This window comes from Monomorium pharaonis, chromosome 3, assembly GCF_013373865.1.
Source record: "Monomorium pharaonis isolate MP-MQ-018 chromosome 3, ASM1337386v2, whole genome shotgun sequence".
NCBI classification, from domain to species: domain Eukaryota; kingdom Metazoa; phylum Arthropoda; class Insecta; order Hymenoptera; family Formicidae; genus Monomorium; species Monomorium pharaonis.
In genome coordinates this window covers 31,098,782-31,113,670 of record NC_050469.1, presented here as the reverse complement: position 1 = coordinate 31,113,670, position 14,889 = coordinate 31,098,782, and the positions used below count along the sequence as shown (strand labels likewise).

Here is a 14,889-nt window from a genome sequence, read left to right as displayed (position 1 = left end):
CGCGAAGAGAGAAGAGGAGTGTCAATCTGGTGGAAGGAAGGGATTGGCAGTGTGGGGCTAGAGTTAAGTTGGCAAGAGTGCCAGGGCGGGATGGTAGCGTGTTTGGGAACGCGGGTTTCCGTACACGTGGTCCATCGAGGGCACATGTCGACAGAGCGATTCTGACACAGGAGGAGAAAGATTGTGCAGAAAGAGATAAAGTGAAAGTGTGCAGGGAGAGAGAGTGCCGGACTCAGAGGAGAGAATAGGCGGGGAGAGGAGAGAAGCAAGGGAGGAAGAGAGAATGGAGGAGCTGGGCAGAGAATTGAGGAATTTGAAGTGGGAAATGACAAGGAGACTGAGGGAAGTCGGAGAGAGACTGAGAGGATTGGAAGAGAGGTTAGAGGCGTTGGAAGGAGAAGGCATGAGAAGGGAAGAAGAGGTAGCAGGTGAGAGGGAAGAGCTGAGGAGTATGAGGGAAGAGAGAGGAAGAGGCAGCAGAGAAGAGGAAGCGCAGAGGGACGACGACGAGGAGGGAGAGATGGAGAAGAGGAGGATCGGACGGGACGACGGGAGAGAAGGAAGAAGTGGGAAAAGGGAACAGGTGGTTGGAGAGAAGAGGGAGGAGAGGATGGGGGAAGGCGAGAACAAGAGGAGAAGAGAACGGAGGGAAGAGGAGAAGAAGGGGCGGAAGGACGGAGTCGAGGAGAGCTGGTGGCAGGAGACGAGAGGAGAGGAGGAGAAGGAGAGGAGAGGGGGCGAGGAGAGAGACGAGGATGAAGGAAGAGGACAAGAGAGGAGCAGAACGAAGGAGGGACAGACAGGAGGAACTGGCAAGGAGGAGAGGAAGGGAGCAGAGAGAGAGGAGAAGGAAGATGGGGAGAGAGATGGGAAGGGGATAGAGGCATGGAAAAGGGTGGAAAGGGAAATGGAGAGGAGGATGAGGGAGAGGGCGGAGAGAGAAGGGTGGGAAAGAGTAAGGGAGGCGGAAAGGGAGAGAAGAGTAAGGGAGGTGAGAAGAAGAAACATAGTGTGGAGGGGTGTGGAGGGGGAGGGGGCGATAGAAAGAAAGGCGATAATAGAGGGGATTATGAAGAGAGAAGCGGGAAGGAAAGTAGATTTAGGGGTAGTATCAGAAAGAGTGGGGGAAAGGGGGACGATAGTGGTGATAACGGAGGTGGTGAGAGAGGAGGATAGAGACTGGTTGTTAGAGAGGAGGGCGGAGATAAGGAGTCGCTGGGATGTAAGGTTAGACGAGGATTTATCGATGGAGGAGAGGAAAATCAGATGGAGGATGTTAGAAAGGGCAAAAGAGGAGAGAAATAAGGGAAAGAAAGTATATGTGGGGAATAGAAGCATGTGGGTGGACGGGAGAGAATGGGTGTGGAATAAGAGGAAAGAAGAGTGGGAAATAGGCGAGGGGGAAGGAAAGGAGGAAGGGAATTAAAGGGGAGAGGAGCTGGTGGAGTTAATTGAAATCTTATGTTTTTTGTTTTATGTTACTAGGAGGTGACAGAGGAGAAATGGAAAGAGACGTGGAAGGGGAAGAGAGTGGTGAGAAAGAGACAGGAGAAGCAGGAGGGAAGGAGAGAATGAGAAAGCAAGAAGAAATGAGGAAGGTGAAGCAAGGAGAGCAGAGGAGGCAGATGAGGAGAAGGAGGAGGAGAGGTCCCAGAAGGAGAAAAGGAGGGAGAGGACGGAAGAGAGCTGAAGAGAACAAGTGGAGAGGAAAGGGGAAGAGAGAAGGATTGAATGGAGGAAGAGGAGAAGGGGGGTGGGGGGTAGGGGGTGAGGGGTGGGCGAGAGGGGTGGGGGGTAACAGAATGTAAAGGTCGCTTATGGCCAGGTCGGTTTGGGAGTAGAGGGGCTGTGTATGTGAACGGTTCGGGAACGCTCCGTGAAAAAAGCGCCTTGTATACCCCGTAATTGGGACGCAATAAAGTCTATTCTATTCTATAAATCTTTATAAATATTAATATGAATTATTAAATAAACTTTGGTCATTATTTTTGACAAAAAATATATGTAAATGAAAAGTTAAATATTCCTGCCTACTCTTTTTTAAGCTGAAGAACCTTTTTAAAGGTAATTATAAACCTGTGTCTCTTTATTTATCTCAATCCTAATCGGATTGCAATTGAGACAAAGAAACATAAAATGAGCAAGTCGTTAATTTCATTTGATGGACGTTCCATAACTGTATAGTATATCATCAGTACTGTGAAAAATCGTGCCGTAATTTAAGTCTATCGCCTGTGACGCGCATTGGCGATTACGATTATTTTTTTGCACACCGAGGATACTATACCTATGTTTTTGCGTTTTACAAGGTATTATAAGCAAACGAATGACCGCCAATTGCTGCGACGAGTAATACATCCTCTACATTCTGGCGCGATATAAACGTTTCGCTTGGTCAACGAAATAAGAGGCATCTACTATTAAGCGGCGTGTAACGGATCTGGTCAGGTTTCGTCGTGTAAGACTGTTACATACATCAGGTAAGAATTCACGGGGCTTCTTGTATCGTATTTGTACTACGGGGTTATCGTACCTCATCTCGCGGTACGTGATGAGGAACGTAATAACGATTGTGTGTGAACCCAGGCTTCGTAACTGGTTTTCTCAGTTTCTGTAATTCTTGAACAAGGCATTAGTTCATCGTACTTTATTCGCAGCGCATTTCTCTCACATTTATATCTCGTGAGAACTGGAAATATATTTAGTCAAACAGATATCAGACCATAGACAATGCAAAAATATGTGAAACGGTTCAATAATTGTATCCGTTGTATCAATTGACAATATTTATCGATTAAATAACTTTATATTGTTACAGCAAAACATTTCAAATAACATTGTCAGAATTGAATCCGAGATTTTAAAAAATATCAAAAGCTAGCAGTGCTTGCTGTTATCTAAATAATCATCTAGATAAAAAAATAACTCTGTCTTTATTTTTATTTTACATTACTGAAATGTATTATCTTCATTTTTATTGTAGGTAAAGTGTTATTTTTTAATTACCTAAAATAATATAGAACACCTAGATAATTAAAAAAATATAATACTTTATTGTCTAAGACAGATAAACATAAAATAAAAGGCAGATATTAAACGCCAGTAATAATTAAAGCAAATTTAACAATATTAAACGTGTACCAAGACAGACAAGTTTATCATTGCTAACAAAATAATAAATGCAATAAATCCATGTTTTCAATACCAAAAACATAAGAATAAAAAGAAAATCTTTTATGCTGCTGCAGTGGATGGGCGGTGTTTGAGGAAAGAAAGAAACGACATTGATGCGATGACAGTCGCGTCGGCTGGCAGTGCGCATAACAGTTTAGATGGCCTTAATTCCTTTTTGCGAAATCGTCACCCCACCTCCATTCCCACGGCCGCGGTAGTGCGCGCGGGGAGGGGGGAAAAAAGCGATCAACGCGGCGTAAATCACTCGTTCGCGTCGTATTAATTGATATTTATTATCGGGCGGCGGTCTAATTGCAATTAATAGAAGACTTTGTCGGCGTCCGCGGCGTCGTGCGTTGCGGTTACGCAAAAGTACCAATAAAGAGGGGCTTTGCGGTCCCTGACGGCCGCGGCGCTCATTACTCGCATTTCGTCGCGGCAATAGGATTGCGGCCGCATCAGCTAGCGACGACCGCCACGCCGGATAAGTATCACCGTTACCGTGCGCGACAAATATTGAATGAAATCATTTTTTACCATTTCTTGCACCGCGCGCGGACGGATTTCCCCGGGAAATCGCCAGCTAAGCGCCAGCCAAACCGCGTGAGAGAGTTTCGCTCATAAATATGTACGTGTAGCGGAGAGAGATGCGGAAGATGGTTTCGCCGGGTTCCTTCGTTACAACCTGGATCGCGTGAACATACCCTAGTAGCACAAAAAACACTGGTGCAATACTAGGAAGTAATGTAAAAGTAATATTCCCAACATTGGTCCAATATTGTAAAGTAGACGCTTCATCTTATTTGACCAATTTATCTAAGCAGCAACATTGGTTCGATATTGGTACAACATTGAATTAACATTGATTAATGTCCAATATGAAAAATTGATTCGGCCAATGTCGAACCAATCAAGTTTTCATATTGGACATTAATTGCATTCTAATTTGAAACCAATATTTTATGCACAATATTGGCATTACATTGGGAAAACATTGGCCAATGCACTCCCAATATAATCAATGTTTAGCAAAATATTAGCCAGTGTATCGCCAATGTGTTGGGCTAGTAGAATAGCGATATTCAAATATCGAGATTCGAAGGTAATTTTGCCCAAAGAACACATTGAGAGCCCTTAACGCTTTCAGGGCTCCTAGTGTGTTCTTTTCCCGACTCTACAAATCCCGCGATTGCATTTCCGCTGTCGATCGATAAGTATGTGTTGTATATTACTTTCTCTTTTTCCTTCTTCTTTTCGATACGTTCCATCCAATAATCTCCTCTCCCTCGCCTCCCAGACTCCGCGTTGTCGTCTCTACCCACTCGCGATAAGTCGGCGCCGTGTTGCGACTCAATCGTGCGGCTCTTCCGCATAAATCTTACGGCCGGCATAAATCAATGTGACTCCAGCAGCGTGATACCCAAAGAAATACCCCGATATATACGCGTTGAAGGACCCTTCGATCCGAGGAAGACGCATAGGGTCCCACTTACGGCTTCGTGTGTGTGCCTTGTAAATGTGTGCGCGCTGTGTGTTCTTCACCTAGCAAAACCCCTAGCAATGCGTCACCGAGCTTTCCCGTGCGTTCTGCAAGAAACTTTAAGAGTACAGTCTAGCGAAGTTAAAGGCCATCTTCTTTATAACGTGCTATCTCTCTTCATTTGAATTGCGCACTAACATGAGCAATTCGATCCAATATTTACATAGATACAGAATTCTAAAAAAAAACCTTCCTGATAAAAATACAGAATTACATCGAACGAAGCAGAATATGTGCTCGTACATGATAATGATTATTAGAAATTAAACAATGAATTAAATAGAAGTACATTTAACATAAGTTAAACACTAGTTTCCAAATAATAAGACTGAAATCTATTCAGGGGCTCATAACAGAATGATTGAGAAGTCAAATCTCGAAGAAGAGAAAAATGCCGTGCTCGATGAGACAAGGATTAACGTGATTCGATCGCCTCGATTTGATAGACGAGCCTTCTCAAGAAGTCGGGGCAGTTTCGCACGAGGGTTAAACTAGTGGAAGACAAAGGGCTCTCCGCGGTCTATTGGTCCTCTTTATTTCTTCGTTCTCTTCAGTTCGCCCGCCCGGTCGCAAGTGAGAGATTCCCAGGCACTCGATGTTATTTACGACTGCTGATTTATCGGATGAAAGGAAGCGGCAGCTTAGAGGCTCGTCAGACGATCTCTGGTGACAATATAAGAAAGTATCCCTCTCTGCCGTTTCCCTCCCTCTTCCCTTGTTGTGTTCCCCGCGCTTTCTTCCAATAACGAGAGCCCTTTATCATCCCGCAAAACGTGCGGGATAATCCTCCATTATTTCGATTGCAAGTCTCAATACGTTCACAATAATTAATCATGAATTTCATCCCTTGCAGGCATCGATCTAATTAAAAATTAAATATACAGAATAGTTAACGACACGCTTGTGTGCGTATTGAGTTCCCGTATTCAATTCCTTTTGGATAAACACGTGTAATATTCTATCAGCGCTATGGCAGGAGAACCGAAAGAAATCGTCGTACGCGCGAGGAGGATCGCGATTAGCAATGGTCCACGGGAAGAGCACTCGCGCAATCAGTGAGATTCGCGGGATTGCATAATTCAAGGGTGAATTGAGGATGTGCCTTCGCACGACACCGCCGATCCCCGCTACAGCACGCGGATATATGCGCACCGTGCTACGGGGCGGCCTTTGACGGCGAGACGTAAAAATAATTTCAAAACCACAGTGGCTGATATACGACCGAGCGAGGAGGCGGAGGAAGAAACCAAAAGGAAAGGGCGCCTGGTGAATGTGTGTGTGTGTGCATGTGATGAAGAGTGAGAGAGAGAGAGGAGAGACGCTCGTAAAGTGTTCTACCTGTGGCACACAGTCGCCGCATGGTCCTTACAACCGCGAATAAGCCACCCAGCGCGGCACACCAGCCCTTTTCATTCATGCTTTAAACCTTGCTAATGTACTCCGCGGCCTATCTTGAGGGTTTTTGAGCACGCAAAGACCGAGTGTTACGGAGGCGATGTAGAACGCGGAGATAGCGCTCTCTATCGTGATAAATCTCATCGTCCATATCGATATCATCGAGGCTGAAACGCAAAGAATTGGAAATAGCTTCACATGTTACAGACGCACTCAAGATCTTTTTCGTGGGGAATGGAGATATCCATTTTATTATCACATAGGCTGCAATTTTTAGCACGAACAAATTGCTTCTTTGAATATTTTACAACTTAGAATTGTCTTCTTGTTCTTGATTTTACGTAGAAAGAATATTACGTTCAATATTTTTATTTTTCTTTTCCTGAAGAAAATATAGCAAAATAGTTAAAGACGGAAAATTCTTTAATCTGTTTTGTTATTATTATATGATTACATATAAAATATTCAATCATTTTCTTAGGAAAAAAAATTTTTTTAATAAAGAAAAAACATAGAAGTTCCTTTTACATAAAAACATGGCTAAATATTGTGAAAAATGATTAAACTAAGGTTAAATAAAAAAGGAAAAAATAATGAATAAAGTAAAAAAGATATATTCAATAAAATTTACACAATTAAAAAATTGTGCAATAACGTTTCTCCAAAACAATTTAACATTCTGATTTATAGTATATTAAATCGCTTTGGAGTAGGCTCTTCTGATTTATGTCTCTGTGAATCGGCATCAAGTGTCGCTCAAACAATTTTCTGCCATTGTATTGCGCAAATAATTTTAAAATCTTCATAGCAGTTTGAACCTTTCAAAATCCTTCTTTTGATTATGTTCATGTAAACTGATGTGAATAAGAAGTATTAACGTAGCGCAAACATGATAACATAATTTATTTAACATATAAAAAGGGACAAAAAAAGAAAAAGAAATATATCAGATAACAGGAAAAAACAAGATAAGATGTTGCACAAAATACATCTGCAAACTGCATTAAATATATTAACCAAAGGCTTTTAAGTGATTTTTTTTTTTTTTATTTAATTTTCTTCTTATCTGATATATAAAAACCATATATACAAAATATGTATAATTGCATCATATACTACAATATAGCTAAAAGAACAAAAGTGTATGTGTATGTGTAATAAAATAATCTTATAATAATAATATATTGATAAAAATAAAATTAAGTGCATCTAAGCGATTATGCTGCGAGCGCCTTTTAGTCCCCACGCGAGATTTTACTTGATTCTATAATAGGACGAAAGTACCCCGTTCGCTTCTGCACGATTATGCAAAGGGACACTCTGGAGCCCCAGCTGCAGTCTAATTCAATTAACCCTCTTCCACAATCGCGAGGCGTATGATATTAATTATTTTTTTTTCTTTTAGTACTTACACGCAACCATATGAGAGTAAAAGAGAACATCAAGGCAAAATAATTAACCACGTTACGTAAGGAATATTTGGCGCTGAATTTGTATCGTATAAAATATTACATTTGTTGCACGAAGTAATATTGCCGAATGTAAGAAGATAAATGTCTCATTTACAAGTAAAAATCCAACAGCTAAGATTTGTCGATATGACGTTCGCGTGCATTGAGAACCTTTCGCAAAGCAAGCCATAAAATCCCGAAACCAATATCACCATGGTTGAAATACTCCAGCGATCAATTTCGGAGTCTCAGTAGATATGAATTCAGATCTACCTATGCAATCCTGATCTATCTTTTCTTCTATTTTTAATTTACTTCCACGACTAATTCTTGCTCATCAGTTAACATTCGTCAAAATAAAAAAAAACAAGGATGCTGAGAAATGTGGTTAATATGCTTACGTTAAAATGATATCAACTAATTCTGTCATAAATATCAAACAATACCAGCAATAACAATGTGCAGTGTCAGTAGCATCGTGTGAAACCCTTTTGTCACGAGAATCAAAAGACAGAAGCATTTGTGGAGCAGAAAAGACGATAAAAGGGAAAACAGAGAGAAAGAGAGAGAGAGAGAGAGAGCGCCGTTAAGAACCCGAACGATGCGTGGCCAGGCTAAATTGGGCGGTTGCGCCTTTTGCGCGTAAGGGGCTCGTGGAATTTTATTCCCCGTGGAAAAGGGAGAGAAGGTGCACACACTCGACTAGGCTTAGAAACCATAAAAGTAAGTGGTATAGATTTGAAACGGCGCGAGAGACCGGCCGGGGGGGCCAAAGGAGGAAACGCGTGAGGGAGCGCGCGGGCAACGGCGCGGGGGATGGTTGTTCGCTACTGCTGGAGGGTTGTTACGAGCGGTGCGTTCAATTAACGGTGGCCAGTTCGGTCCATGCCGTACCGCTGGCCACGAGGGTAGTTAATGCTGGAGGCGTACCTACTTACCTACGGCAGTTTCTTTTTATGGCCGATCCACCATCGCCACACACGGAGGGGCAGGAGGGGACGCAGTTTCTCACTAATTGGTATCGAACTATTATTCTCCTTCATTAACGACGCCGGTAACCCGAGCTCAACGATCTTCAGCGAGTGTGTTGTTCTATCTATCGCCTCCCCCTCCCTCTTCTTTCTTGCTACGCGTGCAAGCGTGCGAGCGCGTGGGCGAGCAAAAAAGATCCGTTGCAAACCGCAAATACCCAGCAAATCACGAATGCAACCGTTATAAATCTGCTATGTTATATAACATAGATGCTAGAAATACATCTCTTTTTTTCGAGGACTCTATTATTGCACGGTAAATTGAACGGCCATGTGACCACTCGTATTGTCTACGATACAACTTATAAATAATAATGTATGGTGCTACATTATGACACGTACTTTTCCGATTACGATTCCGATTTCGACCGGGCTCCTATATTTGTAATATACGTAATCGTAATTTACACGTATCTATATAAATAAATGGCAGGGCAAAATATAATGTAACGTGGAGATAATAAAGCGCTTCATAAATCCCCGAGTTCCTCGCAATTTTACCGAGTTCACATAATTTACGTGCGGGGAAACTCCGCGCGATCGTCCGCGCGCGCGAGTTATCCGAAATAAATCATCCGCGTGTGCGCGCGCGCGCGCGCGTGCACGTCCGTCCCGAGGCAAACAAATTTAGGTAGCGATCGACGGTATCGCGAGACAACCCGGAGAAAAGCCCCGGCGCATATTACCACCCTCGTCGAATGGGGCGGCCCCGGAGCTACTCGGAAGATAGTAACTCGCGATCAGGTGGCGGGCTGCCTGCGCGCCTTTCCTCCCTTATAAATCTCCGCAGCACGCGATGATCGAAAAATATTACAAGAATATATCAGCGCCCGTCGGCACCCCCGGCATCCGCGCCCCTCCGAACTCGCACACGCCTCTCCCGTTCTCCCTCCCGCCTACCTCCCCGTCCTTCACCACCGCTCGCCGTTCCGTTCTCGGGCGCGATCCCGTACGTTAGGACGAAGGAGAATTATGTAGAGGCGTGAGGCGCGACGTCTCTCTCCCTCTCTCTCTCTTTTTATATCTCCGAGACAATGATATGTGAAAATGAATATGTACCCCGCGCTAACGTGACGTCGCAGCCCGAAGCTGCGAATTGTGCTGATAACGATTCTGCGTCGACTCGTCGTACGTCTTCTTATAAGTCCTCGTCGAGTTGAAATTAAATCCGATCCGTAAACGTCTTCACCGTGACCCGAATTTCCAATAAGACGTCTCGATTTTAACTTTCCCTTGAGGGTAACCCTTGGTTACACAATTGGTAAATTGAACCAATTAATTTTTTATATTAGACATTAATTGCATTCTAATTTGAAACCAATATTTTATAACCAGTCCCAATATATTGATGTTACATTGGGAAAATATTGGCCAATGCACTTCCAATATAACCAATGATTAGCCAATATTCGTTAATAAATTGTGCTACTAAAGACGCTAGAAAATAACACAAATATTATGTTATACGAAATTAACACAAAAAATGTAACTCTTTAACACAATTTAAAATTGTAGAAACATTTTTTTTCAATAAAATTTACATTTCTAATATATATTGACACATGCATTTTATTCATTTATCTTAGAATTTACCTTTTAAAACTGCATTATTTTTATGTTATTTGTTTATTTAAATTCAAGTCGTTAAATTTTGTTATTTTGACACCAAGAAATGTTGTTTAAGATATGCAAAATATATTAAATTTAATTTAACATAAATTTGTCAATTGTGTAAGTTTTCAATAATATAAGTTACTTTTTGGTGAGTTCTGCATCAAGCGATCAAGACAACAGTTTTAACAGCAATTAATTCACTAACTCGTTATTTAATCGAGTAACAATTGCGTTTACTCATATTAAAACTCTTTTTCAAGATTTAGTAATATTGCACTGTTTACTCTTAATATTGAAAATAAATCTACCAGAAGGTTAGTTGCAATTAACAAGCAACGTAAAAAGGCACCCTGTTAATCCATACCTCCCGAAGCAATTACTGGGCGCGAGATTTGTACGTCGTAAGATCGAACGAGCCTCTGGGTAACAACTGACCAAACGATTCGACAATTTACCCTCGTTGTGGAAGGATCGTTCGATTAAACGTACAACATCCTAATACAACCTTTGGGACACTCTCCTTACCAAACCAATGAAGTTGCAGGGATTCTCATTTCATCACTTTACAGAATTTCTATTGTAATTTTTGTTTAATCTAATATAATTTTATAACATTGATATTTCTCCACTATATCGTGATATTTTTTCTTTAGTTTATATGGATAAAAAAGTAGTAAAAATATTAAATCCAATTAGATGGTTATGTACGACTGGCAGAAATCCATTATAAACCCAAGTACCCGGTTACGTTAGCTCTCGCCGACATTGTTTAACGTCCAGTACAACTGTTATTGACGCACCTTCCGAGATATCTTCTGCATTGTTTGCCACAGTAATCCGGATCCCGGATAATTCGCCTCTCAAGAGAAGCACGACGGACAAGCGGAGATCGCATTAGCGCGGTAGCGTCCAGTGAAGCAATATTCGAGGGTGCCCTCCTGACATTACGATGACCGGACGATAGTACCGAAGGGCAGTTAAACTGTTCGGAAACTCCCCAGCTTTCCAATTAAGCAAAGATCCTAGGTCCTAGGGTCGGTCTACGCACTTGACCACGCATTTAACACTACATAAATCGTGACCCGTCCTTATTGGTCCTCGATCCAATTACCTTTCGATCTTTAGCCGTGCTCCCGGATATGCTCGCGACCTACTTTTGGACGCCCACGACCGCAAAGCTATCCGTTTAGGCATACATTTTATTAAGTACTTTCGATACAATTATCAGACTTGGGAAGAACACGTTTACTGTGGAAAAAGTCTAAAAATTTAGCCAGATCAAAAAATAATTATGTTTGATCAACAAAATAATTATTAAATAGACTCAAGAATAATATTTAACTCAAGAACAAACACTCAAGAATAATACTGTTATAAAAAGTTTTGAGATTTTAGCGACTAACTTAAGCATCCAATATAAAATTTTTAATTACCTAATTATTTTATGTTTGTGCATTTTAAGAAATTCTTTCTTTTCGTGTACGCTATCTTATATTAACGCAATACTATTGAAATTAAAATAAGACTATCGTAGAATTATATAAGTTTTGAAATTTATCCTGAGATTCTGCAAAATAAATCCAGTAATAAATACAAATAAATTTAATAATAACTTCTAAATGTGCAGGAAATATTTTTATTTCTTTATTATTATATAATATTATATAATAAATATTTAATTAAAATTTGATTGAACGGTAAAATTATTTATGCAGAAAATGTTTATTTTTTAAAATTATAAGTAATTTACTTTAAATTTACAGTATTATTTAAAATATTAATAGTATTTACTTATATGGTTGGAAAATTTGTGTTAAATTTAACATTCCATGTCCTAGTTTACGTTAATTATTGTGTTATTTACCACAAAAGATAAATATGTTCGAAAATACAAATTAAAATACAAATATTACGTATAAAATTGATACAAAAAATATAACACTTTGACAATTTGGAAAAAATTATCCAATTTTACTTCAATAAATTAACATTTGTAATATGTTGAAACGTATATTTCTTTTATCTGAAAATTAATTTTCCAAGAATTAACTTTTCAAAATAACATTATTTTTATATTACTTATTTACACATAAATTGTGTTATTTTGTTGCAAAAAATGTTGAATACCAATTTAATATAAAATATTCTAATAATACAATCACATTGTTAAATTGACACTTAGTTGTGTTCAAAATTCAACACAAAAATTTTAACAAGAATTTTGAACATTAATACATTTTCGAAGAGAAACAATTCACGAAAAGTAGAGAGCAGGACGACGCGATCGCTTCCGTGCGATTTCGGTCATTTCGGTATCATCACTGCGATAACGATGCATCTCAATGCCGTCAGCTTAATACATGAGCATCGATAAATGTCCGCCACCCCCGTCGAACACATAAACAAACATTTACATTTAATTGGCGAGTTGCGTGACTGACTAATGGCCGGCCGTTCGAGTTTCGAAACGTTTCGATGCCGCCACTCTTCGGGTCCGTTCACGATCCTCGTGCTCGCTGTGGAACCGGAGAGGATAAAAGAAGAAAAAAGAATTTTCCCTCTCGCGCTTATCCCGGCGAGCAGCGCGCGCGCGACAAGGTGTTGGATAAATCGAACCGGTATCGCGCAGTGCTGTATGCGTTTACGATAAAATTCCTCCCGCTACATCAAAGCGCTCTCGCTCGCAGCGCGCGCGGCCGCGATATTATCGTCGCGTACGTCCATTTCCGCGTTTTTTAGCGGGTACGCGTTAATGCGGTTAAGGAGACTTGATTACCCGTATCAAAACGGATAAATTAGTTCCCTTTTTTTTACACATTTCGCTCTATTTTTCCCGCGATAGCTTTACCAAAACGCGATTAACGAGCAAATTGAAGTATTAAATTTTAAATAGATAAGTATACACACACACACACACACATATACGATATGCTATTCAAATCTATTGCATCATGCCTGTGGAATTCAGCCTAATTTTTAATGTATCTTGGCGATATCCCGACAATTAAAGGTTTAAATTTGACGTGAGCACAGAAGAATCTTTTTATCATACAAGCGATGACTGTATGAAGACCGATCGGTACAAAATAACGGCGAGGCAATATGCTCGTAAAACAGGGCCCATCTTATAGTCATCAAATTCTCACGACATATTAGGAGGGTAACTCTAATTGATTTTATTGATGCGTTAAATGCCCGTTGCTCTCGAACGATCGTAAACGTTCCAAAGCTACAACGTGAGCCTTTCCGATAAAATAAGTGGGACGAACGATGGTCGAATACAATTTAAAAAGATCCATAGTTATAATACGTCAAAAATAATGTAATATAATATAATATTATCAATTTATTAAATCTTGTCAAATTATTATAGTCAATATGTTAAATAGAGAATTTTTTTTTTTACTTGTGCAACTTTTACAAATAATTGTTAAATATGCGCAATATCAAAGATTTTGTATTTATATATTAAAATTGGTCCTAGTTAAAATTTTTATATTAAATTTTTAACATATATAAGTGTTAATTTAACATAATATATAATTGAGTTATTCAAATATTCTGTATTAAATTGATATTCAACGTTTCTTAGAGAATAATTAAAATAACAATTTATAAGTCGATAAATAAATATTTAAAAAATACTGCAGTATTAAGAATTTTAAGATAAATTAAATAAATAAAATATACGCGTTTGTCACAACATAATATAAATATTAATTTTACTAAAGTAATAACATACTTTCAGAATTTATTTCCAAATTGTGTCAAAATGTTACATTTTAAGCATTGTAGTAATAGGTGATTGAAACACAATTTTCATTTGCGTATGAATCAGAGTACTAAATAAAAAAATAAATAAAAAATAATTTAAAAATTTAGTACACATTCGACTTCCCCTACGTTAAACTGAACACAAATTTCCAATTGTATAAAAAAGAAGTAAAAGGGACAGCAGATTGATGTAATCGTATCTCTCTCTCTCTCTCTCGTCACACACGACGCGGCCTGCTGGATTATCTTGAAAAAGCAGAAGCGGGAATCGACCTACCTGATACTCCTCACGTGCCCGCGCAATAATACAGCGATATTTCACATCAAGATCGCTTCGCCGCGGGAAGAAAAATGATAGTCCGGGAGCGGCAGCTCCCAGGGAAATTCATTTGACAGATTCATACATTGAATTGAATGTTTATTATGTCGCGCTCGCCGAAGATAAGCCGCGGCCGAAGAAGTAAGCGCTCCTAAGGCAGTAGGGGTCGCGGCGCGAGGGCCGGACAAACTTCGCCTGGTCGATCGGCCCACGATACGTAATGTCTCTGTCCGAGGCATCAAATCCTTATAAAGGACAAAGCGGAGAAACGGGGCAATCGGTTACCTCGGCGATCAACCGTCGAAGGACTCTTATCCTTCCGTCCTGCGGCGCTTAGCTCTAATATGAATCGAATAAAAATCGATATAAGAATATCCTGTTCCCTCTCTGAGACTTTTCATCAAAGCGAGCACGTTCAACGATAAATCACATCAATGGATATTATTATACGATATTGGATTAATTGCACCAGTTTACAAATTTTACATTAATTTTAGTTTCAAAGTTAAAAAAAAAAAGTTTTTTGACGTACTTTGCTAAACTTAAATTCTCTGTCACTCAGAGAAAGTTTACCAAGTCAAATTTTTAAGA

General features: G+C 39.8%; 1 protein-coding gene across 2 annotated transcripts; it reads left to right on the top strand.

Annotated features, from left to right (window-relative positions):
* The first annotated feature begins 252 nt into the window (after positions 1 to 252).
* On the top strand, positions 253 to 1,560 carry LOC118644895 (vicilin-like seed storage protein At2g18540). 2 transcript variants are annotated; one of them, XM_036284674.1, is made up of 2 exons: positions 253 to 777; positions 1,436 to 1,560. In XM_036284674.1, the coding sequence occupies exons 1-2, from the start codon at positions 284 to 286 to the stop codon at positions 1,449 to 1,451; spliced, it is 510 nt and encodes a 169-aa protein (XP_036140567.1). In that variant the 5' UTR covers positions 253 to 283; the 3' UTR covers positions 1,452 to 1,560. The 2 variants fall into 2 exon arrangements, with proteins under 2 accessions (XP_036140567.1, XP_036140566.1); XM_036284673.1 differs by having other exon boundaries at positions 253 to 844.
* Positions 1,561 to 14,889: the final 13,329 nt, after the last annotated feature.

Coding starts and splice junctions, on each gene's coding strand:
- LOC118644895 (XM_036284673.1), top strand. CDS start 284: ATGGAGGAGCTGGGCAGAGAATTGAGGAATTTGAAGTGGGAAATGACA. Junction 845..1,435: donor GGAAGGGAGCAGAGAGAGAG/GAGAAGGAAGAT, acceptor TAAAGGGGAGAG/GAGCTGGTGGAGTTAATTGA.